Source organism: Saccoglossus kowalevskii, chromosome 14, assembly GCF_978046115.1.
Source record: "Saccoglossus kowalevskii chromosome 14, keSacKowa6.1, whole genome shotgun sequence".
Taxonomy (NCBI): domain Eukaryota; kingdom Metazoa; phylum Hemichordata; class Enteropneusta; family Harrimaniidae; genus Saccoglossus; species Saccoglossus kowalevskii.
In genome coordinates, this window is record NC_140654.1 from 12,935,922 (window position 1) to 12,948,028 (window position 12,107).

Below are 12,107 nucleotides of genomic sequence, written 5' to 3' on the forward strand. Positions count from 1 at the left end.
TACCAAGTAAGAGAAATGTGTAGTACTGCTGCTTTTTCTGTGCCCCCTTTATGAAAGTTAGGCAAAAAAAATAATTAAAAACCTCCGCGTTTTTGTTGTTGTTTTTTTTAACAATAGGCTCAAATATTAAAAACTTACCATTTTAAGCAGTAAAAAAGTGTTTCCTCTAACGATCCCGGACCGTTGTTTGATCCCCAGGGTCCTTGGGGGGATAAGTGATGACTTTGAATCTCGCGTTGATCTGTATTTCTCTATAATAAAAAAATCCGACCGACCTAATTTTTCAATTTTCTGACTTGAGGGCAACATAAGTTTTTTTTTTGCCTTATGCCAAGAAATACAGACAAATTGAGCATAATTTGACTCGAACTGAGGGTCTATTTGTCACAAGTAATTTAATTGAACACCAACTTGCCAGCTAGGGTGAACCTTTATTGACTCCCATGTGCAAAGCACAAAATGGGAGTCTTTGCAGTTAGTGTGTCTGTATGTGTGTGTGTGTGTGTGTGTGTGTGTGTATGTGTGTATGTGTGTATGTGTGTCCGACTGTTCCACTGCTATCTCAAGAACCATACATCGTTTTTTGATGAAACTTGGTGCATAGATGCTCAGGGCCAATGCGCAGATTTGATTAGGTTTTGGTAAAATTCCATGCTCGTTAATTACCTAATTTGCATGATAATTAGCTAATTTTTAGCTGTTCTATGACTGTTCCACTGATATCTAAAGAACCACTCATTGGATTTTGATGAAACTTGGTACATAGATGCTCTGAACATATGCGCAGATTTGATTAGTTTTTTGGTAAAAATCCGTGCATATTAATTACCTAATTTACATAATGATTAATCAATTTTCGGCTTTTCCACTGATATCTCAAGTACTAATAACATTTCAATAAAACTTGGTACATAGGTGTCATATGACACTGCACATACATGATAGTTTTTAGGGTAATATCAGTACATATTAATTACCTAATTTGCATAATTAATTAATTTTCAGCATTTGATATAAGTAGTGAGCATTACATTTCAATGAAACTTGGTACTTACATACTCAAGAACTATGCAGAGATTGATTGTTTCCGATAAATATTTGTGCATATTAATCACCTAATTTGCATAATGATTAGTCAATTTTCGGTTTTTCCACTGATATCTCAAGTACTAATCATCACATTTCAATGAAACTTGGTACATGGATGTCATCTGACACTGCACATACCTGATAGTTTTTATGGTAATATCAGTACATATTAATTACCTAATTTGCATAATTAATTAATTTTCAGCATTTGATATAAGTACTAATCATCACATTTCAATGAAACTTGGTACATAGATGTCATATGACACTGCACAGACCTGATAGTTTTTATGGTAATATCAGTACATATTAATTACCTAATTTGCATAATTAGTTAATTTTCAGCTTTTCCACGGGTATCTCAAGTACTAATCATCGCATTTCAATGAAACTTGGTACATAGATCCTTTAGGACTATGCAGAGACCTGATTAGTTTTAGGGCAAATAATTGTGTTTATTAATTAACTAATTTGCATAATTAATTTTCAGCTTTTCTACTGATATCTAAAGTACTAATCATCACATTTCAATGAATCTAGAATTATGCAGACCCACTTAGTTTCCGGTAAATATTTGTGCATATTAATCACCTAATTTGCATAATTAACCAACTTTCACACTGATATCTCAGGTACTAAACATCACATATCATTGAATGTACATGGATGCTGTAGGACAATAGACAGACCTGGATAATTGTGGGTTAAAATCTGTACATATTAATTACCTAATTTGCATAATTAACCAATTTTAAGCTTTCACACTAATATCTAAAGTACTAATTATTCCATTTCAATGAAACTTAGTACAAAGATGCTCTAGGACAATGTACAAACCTAATTAGTTTGGGGTAAAAATCTGTTCATATTAATTCCCTAATAAGCATAATAATTCATAATTTTTTGGTTCTAATCACATTTCAATTAAACTTGGAAACATAGATTTTCTGTTACATTGCGCAGACCTCATTAGTTTTCACTCAAATCTGTTCATATTAATTTTCTGATTTGCATAATTAGTTTTCAGCTAAGTAATTTCGAATTATATTTAATGTGTCTCCAATACTCTCAGCACATGGGAGTTCTTTCTAAGCTTTCTTTGATTTTTGTCTATCTGTACTTGTTTTTTCAGATAATTTTGAATAGTATTATAGTCAAACCATTGTTTTTTTTTAGGCTGAATGTTTGGATGAAGATCCTGCTCCTCTGTTAGTTTTTGTTAATGTGAAAAGTGGTGGTTGCCAAGGTGTGGAAATGATCAACTATATTAGAAAATATGTAAATGCCCATCAAGTGTTTGATTTAGATCTAGGAGGCCCTCTACCAGCGTAAGTCATCAGAACTTTTGTTTTTATTTTTTAACCAAACTGTCTGTTGTATACATTAAAGACAATTAAATCTTGCAGCCCCACTTTATGTAACATGTAGTACACAACATATATTAGGTCAAGACTGGTTTATATGAAATCACTGCTGTTTCCAATTTATTTAAACTTGAACTACAAATTATTTTAACAATTTATCGTTGCACACTGTGCTTACAAATGTACACCAAATATTCCGCTGATTTCATGATAGCCATGCTTTTCCCAGTTTGATAACATTCTAACAATTGAATAGCTGCTATCATGATGCCAAAACATAACATTTGTAAATACTCTCCAGTGTGTGTTGGGTTTACTGTCATACATGTAAGAGGCATTTTGCAATTTACTGTCCAAATTGTGTATTTTAATGTCAATGTTTTCGGTTCATTCTGTCTTTAATCTCTCTCTCTCTCTGGAGCTTGTTTTTGCTTGCAATTGCTTACTAGTTTGTCTTCAGCTAAACACTGTTATCTCACAATCAATCAAAAACCACAAATGCAATATATTGTGTCAAGCTTGAAACATTTTAGACTGGTTTCTTACAAATTTTGTTCAACAATTTTGTGGCTCAGACTAGTTAGAAGACTCATTCTCTTTCGCCTTAGTTTGAATTCCATGAAGCAAATATGATTTCAATTTTGAAGGAAAACAAAGAATAAATCTAGATTGCATGTAACACAGACTTGAGACTGGTCTTTTTTGGTAAAAGTGATATTTTTGACTTCTTCTTGAAAACCGCAAGTCTGATTGCTTTGATATTATACATAAAGGTACCTCTTTCAGATTTGTTCCTTTTTCTAATGATATCTTCAGTTCTTTTATTGAAATGTGCATTGTTAACAGCGGAGCTATCTCAGCCGATAGGCTGCTTGTTATTTATATTGTGAAATGGTTACAATTCAGGCATTTAAATGTCCATCCTGTAGCTGACACAAACTGTACCACTTGGCTGCAAGATGCATCCTTCAACAACATGACTTCCAAATATTATATCTTCTCTTCAGGCTACATGTCTTTAGCAAACTAAAGAAGTATCGTATTTTGATATGTGGTGGTGATGGTACCGTGGGATGGGTGTTATCAGTATTGGATGATATCAGCCAAGAGTCTGTGTGTTCTAGACCACCTATAGCAATATTACCACTAGGAACAGGTCAGTGACAATGTGTGTTCTAGACCACTTATAGCAATATTATCACTTGGAACAGATCAAACCCATGTCAACCTTGCCTAGTCAAACCCATGTCAACCTTGCCTAGTCAAACCCATGTCAACCTTGCCTAGTCTAACCCATGTCCACCTTGCCTAGTCTAACCCATGTCAACCTTGCCTAGTCTAACCCATGTCCACCTTGCCTAGTCTAACCCATTTCTACCTTGCCCAGTCTAACCCATGTTCACCTTGCTCAGTCTAACCCATGTCCACCTTGCCTAGTCAAACCCATGTCCACCTTGCTCAGTCTAACCCATGTCCACCTTGCCTAGTCAAACCCATGTCCACCTTGCCCAGTCTAACACATGTCCACCTTGCCCAGTCTAACCCATGTCCACCTTGCCCAGTCTAACCCATGTCCACCTTGCCCAGTCTAACCCATGTCCACCTTGCCCAGTCTAACCCATGTCCACCTTGCCCAGTCTAACCCATGTCCACCTTGCCCAGTCTAACCCATGTCCACCTTGCCCAGTCTAACCCATGTCCACCTTGCCCAGTCTAACCCATGTCAACCTTGCCCAGTCTAACCATGTCAACCTTGCCTAGTCAAACCCATGTCCACCTTGCCCAGTCTAACCCATGTCCACCTTGCCCAGTCTAACCCATGTCCACCTTGCCTAGTCAAACCCATGTCAACCTTGCCTAGTCTAACCCATGTCCACCTTGCCTAGTCTAACCCATGTCAACCTTGCCTAGTCTAACCCATGTCCACCTTGCCTAGTCTAACCCATTTCTACCTTGCCCAGTCTAACCCATGTTCACCTTGCTCAGTCTAACCCATGTCCACCTTGCCTAGTCAAACCCATGTCCACCTTGCTCAGTCTAACCCATGTCCACCTTGCCTAGTCAAACCCATGTCCACCTTGCCCAGTCTAACACATGTCCACCTTGCCCAGTCTAACCCATGTCCACCTTGCCCAGTCTAACCCATGTCCACCTTGCCCAGTCTAACCCATGTCCACCTTGCCCAGTCTAACCCATGTCCACCTTGCCCAGTCTAACCCATGTCCACCTTGCCCAGTCTAACCCATGTCCACCTTGCCCAGTCTAACCCATGTCCACCTTGCCCAGTCTAACCCATGTCAACCTTGCCCAGTCTAACCCATGTCAACCTTGCCCAGTCTAACCCATGTCAACCTTGCCCAGTCTAACCCATGTCCACCTTGCCCAGTCTAACCCATGTCCACCTTGCCCAGTCTAACCCATGTCAACCTTGCCCAGTCTAACCCATGTCAACCTTGCCTAGTCAAACCCATGTCCACCTTGCCCAGTCTAACCCATGTCCACCTTGCCCAGTCTAACCCATGTCCACATTGTCCAGTCTAACCCATGTCCACCTTGCCTAGTCTAACCCATGTCCACCTTGCCCAGTCTAACCCATGTCCACCTTGCCCAGTCTAACCCATGTCCACCTTGCCCAGTCTAACCCATGTCCACCTTGCCCAGTCTAACCCATGTCCACCTTGCCCAGTCTAACCCATGTCCACCTTGCCCAGTCTAACCCATGTCCACCTTGCCCAGTCTAACCCATGTCCACCTTGCCCAGTCTAACCCATGTCCACCTTGCCTAGTCTAACCCATGTCCACCTTGCCTAGTCTAACCCATGTCCACCTTGCCTAGTCTAACCCATGTCCACCTTGCCTAGTCTAACCCATGTCCACCTTGCCTAGTCTAACCCATGTCCACCTTGCCTAGTCAAACCCATGTCCACCTTGCCTAGTCAAACCCATGTCCACCTTGCCTAGTCAAACCCATGTCCACCTTGCCTAGTCTAACCCATGTCAACCTTGCCTAGTCTAACCCATGTCAACCTTGCCCAGTCTAACCCATGTCCACCTTGCCCAGTCTAACCCATGTCAACCTTGCCCAGTCAAACCCATGTCCACCTTGCCTAGTCAAACCCATGTCCACCTTGCCCAGTCTAACCCATGTCCACCTTGCCCAGTCTAACCCATGTCCACCTTGCCCAGTCTAACCCATGTCCACCTTGCCCAGTCTAACCCATGTCCACCTTGCCCAGTCTAACCCATGTCAACCTTGCCCAGTCTAACCCATGTCCACCTTGCCCAGTCTAACCCATGTCCACCTTGCCCAGTCTAACCCATGTCCACCTTGCCCAGTCTAACCCATGTCCACCTTGCCCAGTCTAACCCATGTCCACCTTGCCCAGTCTAACCCATGTCCACCTTGCCTAGTCTAACCCATGTCCACCTTGCCTAGTCTAACCCATGTCCACCTTGCCTAGTCTAACCCATGTCCACCTTGCCTAGTCTAACCCATGTCCACCTTGCCTAGTCTAACCCATGTCCACCTTGCCTAGTCAAACCCATGTCCACCTTGCCTAGTCAAACCCATGTCCACCTTGCCTAGTCAAACCCATGTCCACCTTGCCTAGTCAAACCCATGTCCACCTTGCCTAGTCTAACCCATGTCAACCTTGCCTAGTCTAACCCATGTCAACCTTGCCCAGTCTAACCCATGTCCACCTTGCCCAGTCTAACCCATGTCAACCTTGCCCAGTCTAACCCATGTCAACCTTGCCTAGTCAAACCCATGTCCACCTTGCCCAGTCTAACCCATGTCCACCTTGCCCAGTCTAACCCATGTCCACCTTGCCCAGTCTAACCCATGTCCACCTTGCCCAGTCTAACCCATGTCCACCTTGCCCAGTCTAACCCATGTCAACCTTGCCCAGTCTAACCCATGTCCACCTTGCCCAGTCTAACCCATGTCCACCTTGCCCAGTCTAACCCATGTCCACCTTGCCCAGTCTAACCCATGTCCACCTTGCCCAGTCTAACCCATGTCCACCTTGCCCAGTCTAACCCATGTCCACCTTGCCCAGTCTAACCCATGTCCACCTTGCCCAGTCTAACCCATGTCCACCTTGCCCAGTCTAACCCATGTCCACCTTGCCCAGTCTAACCCATGTCCACCTTGCCCAGTCTAACCCATGTCCACCTTGCCCAGTCTAACCCATGTCCACCTTGCCTAGTCTAACCCATGTCCACCTTGCCCAGTCTAACCCATGTCCACCTTGCCTAGTCTAACCCATGTCCACCTTGCCCAGTCTAACCCATGTCCACCTTGCCTAGTCTAACCCATGTCCACCTTGCCCAGTCTAACCCATGTCCACCTTGCCCAGTCTAACCCATGTCCACCTTGCCTAGTCTAACCCATGTCCACCTTGCCCAGTCTAACCCATGTCCACCTTGCCCAGTCTAACCCATGTCCACCTTGCCCAGTCTAACCCATGTCCACCTTGCCCAGTCTAACCCATGTCCACCTTGCCCAGTCTAACCCATGTCCACCTTGCCCAGTCTAACCCATGTCCACCTTGCCCAGTCTAACCCATGTCCACCTTGCCTAGTCTAACCCATGTCCACCTTTCCCAGTCTAACCCATGCACATATGGTTTGCTAATACGAAACCGAACTAATGAATTACTTATCTGATACCGATAAAATTTCTTGTGTGCAGCAATTGTCAACACAAGAGGGGGGGAGGGGGGAGGGGCACTTCCAATATTACAGTTGCAATATACAAAATGCTCAAATTCATGGAATGTGATTTTTCACGCATTTGTATCTTAGCCTATATTCTTAAATTCATGACCGTCATATAATTAAAAAGAACTTATACATTGTACTAGCTAGATCCATCCATTCAAGTAGTTGATATTTCAATTTACCGGGTATTGTTTATATTTGGCAGGCAATGATTTAGCTCGCTGTCTTAAGTGGGGAGGCGGCTATGAAGGGCCAGAAGAAATATATCCAATTTTACGAGCAATTGTTGATGCTGAAGAAATTAAGCTGGACAGGTGAGTTGACCAATCAAGGAAAAGTTTATAAAACAATGTTTATTTCATGTGTTTTATTTACAGATTTTTGAGTTGAAGGTTAATATAATGTATTATGTATCAATTGCAGATGGACTGTGATTTTTGAACCTGATGGAAAACTAGTGGAATGCGATAACAAATCAAATTCCTCCACAAGCAGCTCGGGGAATGACGACATGCCCAATATGTTTGTCATGAACAATTACTTTGGGCTTGGCATTGATGCCGATGTCTGCCTGGCATTCCACCTAAAACGAGAAGAAAACCCGGAAAAATTCCAAAGCCGCATTTACAACAAGGGCGTATATTTCCGAGTTAGTGTCAGGAAAATGATGCAGCGCCGATCTTGTAAAGATTTGCATAGGGATATAAAATTAGAGGTAGACGGACAAAGAATTGATCTACCTCCATTGGAAGGAATAGTTTTGCTGAATATTGGAAGGTATTGTCACTTGTAACTTTATGTTTTTTGAGTATTGTTGATGAAATCGATATCGCTCTTGGATGGCGAGTCAGTCAACAAAATTAACGCAAACACCAATGTCCACAACAAGGCTTGAACTTCACAAAGGCATTAAAGGCAATTGTCTTGATGGCCAATAAGTTTACCCTTATATATTCCCTATATTATTCAATAATGCTCAGGAAATTGTATCAATTTCGGCTTTGAAAATGGTTGCCCTGACAACTGGGAAGTTCGAGCTATAGTTGGCTTGATATTGATATTTTTATATAACTGCCTTACTGCATGTGGTTTTTCAAGTATAGTTAATTTAAATGTACGTACATGCATATGCCATACACAGTTTAATAAATGTTATACCCCAAAGCTCCAAAAATTGTTCTTAAAATTCTTTCTCTTATCTTAATTAATCTCAAGGTTTTTAAGCAATATGTAGTGCCGGGATTATGTTAATTAAATTTGGTTACCAGTACATAAATTATACATGTTCATGACAATTCGTTTTACAATTACAGTGACTCCTCGCTAAGTTGTGGGTGACAGGATCCAAGCGCGACAGGTTCATGACTTACCGAGGGGCCACGTGAAAGGGGGGTTCAAGCATTGAAAATGGATAAAAAGCATAACAATGGGTTTACATGTATATCTATAGTACGTTTGCTTTATTGAAAAAACATCTCTACCAATGTCATCATTGTCTGATAATTTGGCGCATTTTCTGTTCAGTACGCCTCTTCGTCAACTTTGAAAACAAATTTTCTCAGCTTTTCTTCTGAACTGAAAAGTGAAAATTTACTCAAATTTTGCCTGTTGGCTCCAAAATTAGGCTTCATTAGTATGAAAAAAAAGGCAGAAAAATTTGGATGAGAAAGTCTGGTGGTGAAAAGGTTAATGTTTGACTTGTGTTTCATTCTCATTAAGGTATAGATTTGTTTACGTTGCTCTTTGATTGACAAGTCACTGTTGATGTTATATGCAAATGAGTTGCTGGTTACGGTGCGGTGATGTGTAACTTCCTGTCCGTGACCCTGTTTAACTTACCTCAAGCGCTATAAACTAGTCTTGCAAACTACAAAAAAAAGACAAGACGTAGACGCTTCCAGCATGCAAGCGGAATACAAAAATCTTACAGTTGTAAATGATAAGTAAACTTGTTTACCCTTATCTCGCAACATGTCGCCAACTTCTAGCCTGGCAGCTTCCAGTGGAGTACTGTTAAATATTTTTTTTTACGCATTTTTTTCTCCGAATGCATTATAAAACTGACTAATTACACATTTGTCGTTTCACTGTAACGATCACCGTGCTGATAGCATTGCGATGTAGTGGATAAACATCATTCAGACCATTGATGTGCTGTCATCGATAACTAACTTTTCAGTGGCAAGATACACAAACGTGAAATGCTCGGTTAATTAAAAATAAAAAATACCCCGAAAATTACAGAAACACAGGCAACGAGATGCTATTTTTAAACACCGCGGAAAAATCACGCACTCTGCGATGCCATCTATGTTACCTTAATCGGAAACCCCCTTGTCAGCTAGCATGCATCTGTAGCGATGTCGCAAAGTACGTTGTACGGCCGTGCTCGGCAACCTCTGGTACTATGGCACTCTATGAATGAGGTATTTCCCAGAGGTCAGGGTTTGTTTTAATTTTTATCTACCCGTCTCGTCTGCTCATCAGTTGAATGAAACCTGTTTCGATTTACAAAAGTTGTCTTCCATTTCGACTTTTTCTCACCGGCGTTTGAGCGATTGAGTACAGAAACTGTGAATAGCCGTTGTGTAGCGAAATATTACGGCCCATTTCAACCTGGTCATCTAACTTCGCACGGTCCATTTTACCAGAGATCGTGAAAAACTGCGTCATACAGAGTGTTTTTTAAAGGTTTGAGGAAAGGTAAATTTAGACTCAACCCACCCAATGGGGATCGCTATGTTTGTATAACTGTATAATTATGTCATCGGCTTTACGTAATCCATTGTGTCCCTCCCTCAGTGGAATTGATAACACGACGCCATGTCAGTTTTCACGCAAGGTTTTGACTCTGCGGACGATTTTACGTCCGTTTCCCTAGTATTGTAAATATTTTTATTTTATTTTTTTATCTGACAATTGAACATCAGCAAGTGTCGGTGTATGATGGATTTTGGCATGTCATCGTGATGCAATAGCCATTTTTGTGGAAGATTAACGTCACTTTCATAAAACGGCCATTATCTCCGTTTGTGTTTTCTGGTTGGTCAGAGAGATTGAAAATTAATTAGCTCCCACAGTTTTTGTCAGTTTGTCTTGACATTTTCACACTATTTTGACAATGTCTCTACTAACAAAAGGACGTCTGGGCTTATTTTTAAAGCTTTGCATTCTCGGACAATAACATTCAAAGTGTGAAATACTGACCGGGATTGACTATACGGCACACATCCTGCTTGACAACTTTGTAATATGAAAACAAAACATACTAAATATACGCCTGGATGCCCCTTTGTTAATAAACAACTGATAAACGTTGTGTGAAAGTTTCACTCAAAATAAACAAGAATTGTGCGAGCTATTCAGATTTGAACTTCCATGGTAAACTGAAAAACAGTAAGAAGTTTGCTAATGCTCATAATTAAAATGGCTGTAACAGTTCCAAATTTAAACCAATTATCGTTTTGTAAAAAGTTAAATATAGTGCATAATATGGACTTCCCGTCATTACTTTTTTTTCACCATGTTTCTTTTTGATTATTTATGTACAGCCTTGCTAAATCTTGCTAAGCATTCAAAAGAGAGAATGTCTATACCAATTTTCTATTTTTTAAAATCGTCTTTTGAGTATGTTCCACTATTCATAATGCTGTGAAATTTTAACAGTCTATAGCGAAGACTGTTTGGATAATAATAAGCAAAAAAAAAAAAGAAAATTCACTCCCAAGTGCCCACGAACCTGCATCTATACCTTAAATTGTATAGTGCCTTAATTTCCCACCATGAAAACATTGTTAGAAAGAGTGTCATCGGGTAACACCACGGGCAAATGCTTAAGATACTTCAAAAGTCATTTAATAAATCTGATTTTTTTGTTATACATGTACTAGATTAGTCTATTACTCACTCTCAACCTGGCACTACAAATTCATTCAGAAACTATTTACCTGGTCACATGACTAGTGCTTTGCTTATCCAATGTGATTGCATAATTATATAATGCATGTAGCGATACATGTCCATAATGATTCAATCTGTGATCAGATAAAAGACTTGCAGCCATCTTGCTTTTTGGCCATATCACTTTATCTTAGGCATGAATAAAATTCCCTCTAATTGCAACAGGGACTATGTCATTAACAATGACTTGTTGTTTAGGTGTTAGTGTTATGTTGCCAATCAGGGAAAATTTAAACAAGAAAGGCATTCCCTGCTTGGTTTGTTGATTAGACATCAGTGGTAGGTGGCTAATCGAGAACAATCTGAAGAAACAATCAAGGAAAGATTTAGTGGTCATGTATAACTACATATTTTGTTTTCTTTAACTGCAGCTGGGGCTCAGGAGCTGACATATGGGGTCAAGATGATGACGGCAGTGGTCGCTGGAAGAAACCTTCACCCTCTGATGGCCAATTAGAAGTCATCGGCCTGACTGGCATCGTCCACATGGGCCAAATACAAAGTGGCTTAAGGACTGGTATCCGAATAGCGCAAGGCTCACATGTAAGTCTCCTGCTTCAGAAAATAATAATGAATCAGTGGATGGGCTTGGCAATTTGATGTGATTATAAAATTGGTGAAAATTGCTAGGACTTATAAATATAATATACAGAAAATGTTTGTAGTTAATTGTCATCCTTGGTTATTATTTGACCATGTAAACATTGTTTATGCATTTCCTGAATAGATTCGATTCTGGATGAACAGTGACATGCCAGTACAAGTAGATGGTGAGCCATGGATGCAACTTGCTGGACAAGTAGTCATCACTAGATCAGCACTGCAGGTATGTATTGTGTTGGTGGTGTTGAGGGTTTAACCTTATTGTTGAGGTGATGTAGTCATCACTAGATCAGCACTACAGGTATGTATTGTGGTGGTGATGTTGAGGGTTTAACCTTATTGTTGAGGTGATGTAGTCATCACTAG

At 40.5% G+C, this 12,107-nt stretch overlaps 1 protein-coding gene across 4 annotated transcripts in view; it reads left to right on the forward strand.

The window, feature by feature from the left end:
* LOC102805499 (diacylglycerol kinase theta-like) overlaps positions 1 to 12,107 on the forward strand; it is a 117,693-nt gene that overhangs the window by 100,053 nt on the left and 5,533 nt on the right. For all 4 annotated transcript variants that reach the window (XM_085507921.1, XM_085507922.1, XM_085507924.1 and 1 more), the window contains 6 exons: positions 2,266 to 2,417; positions 3,461 to 3,609; positions 7,384 to 7,492; positions 7,602 to 7,955; positions 11,510 to 11,681; positions 11,866 to 11,964. In XM_085507921.1, the coding sequence (XP_085364047.1) occupies positions 2,266 to 2,417; positions 3,461 to 3,609; positions 7,384 to 7,492; positions 7,602 to 7,955; positions 11,510 to 11,681; positions 11,866 to 11,964 (1,035 nt within the window). The remainder of the gene's footprint in view (positions 1 to 2,265; positions 2,418 to 3,460; positions 3,610 to 7,383; positions 7,493 to 7,601; positions 7,956 to 11,509; positions 11,682 to 11,865; positions 11,965 to 12,107) is intronic.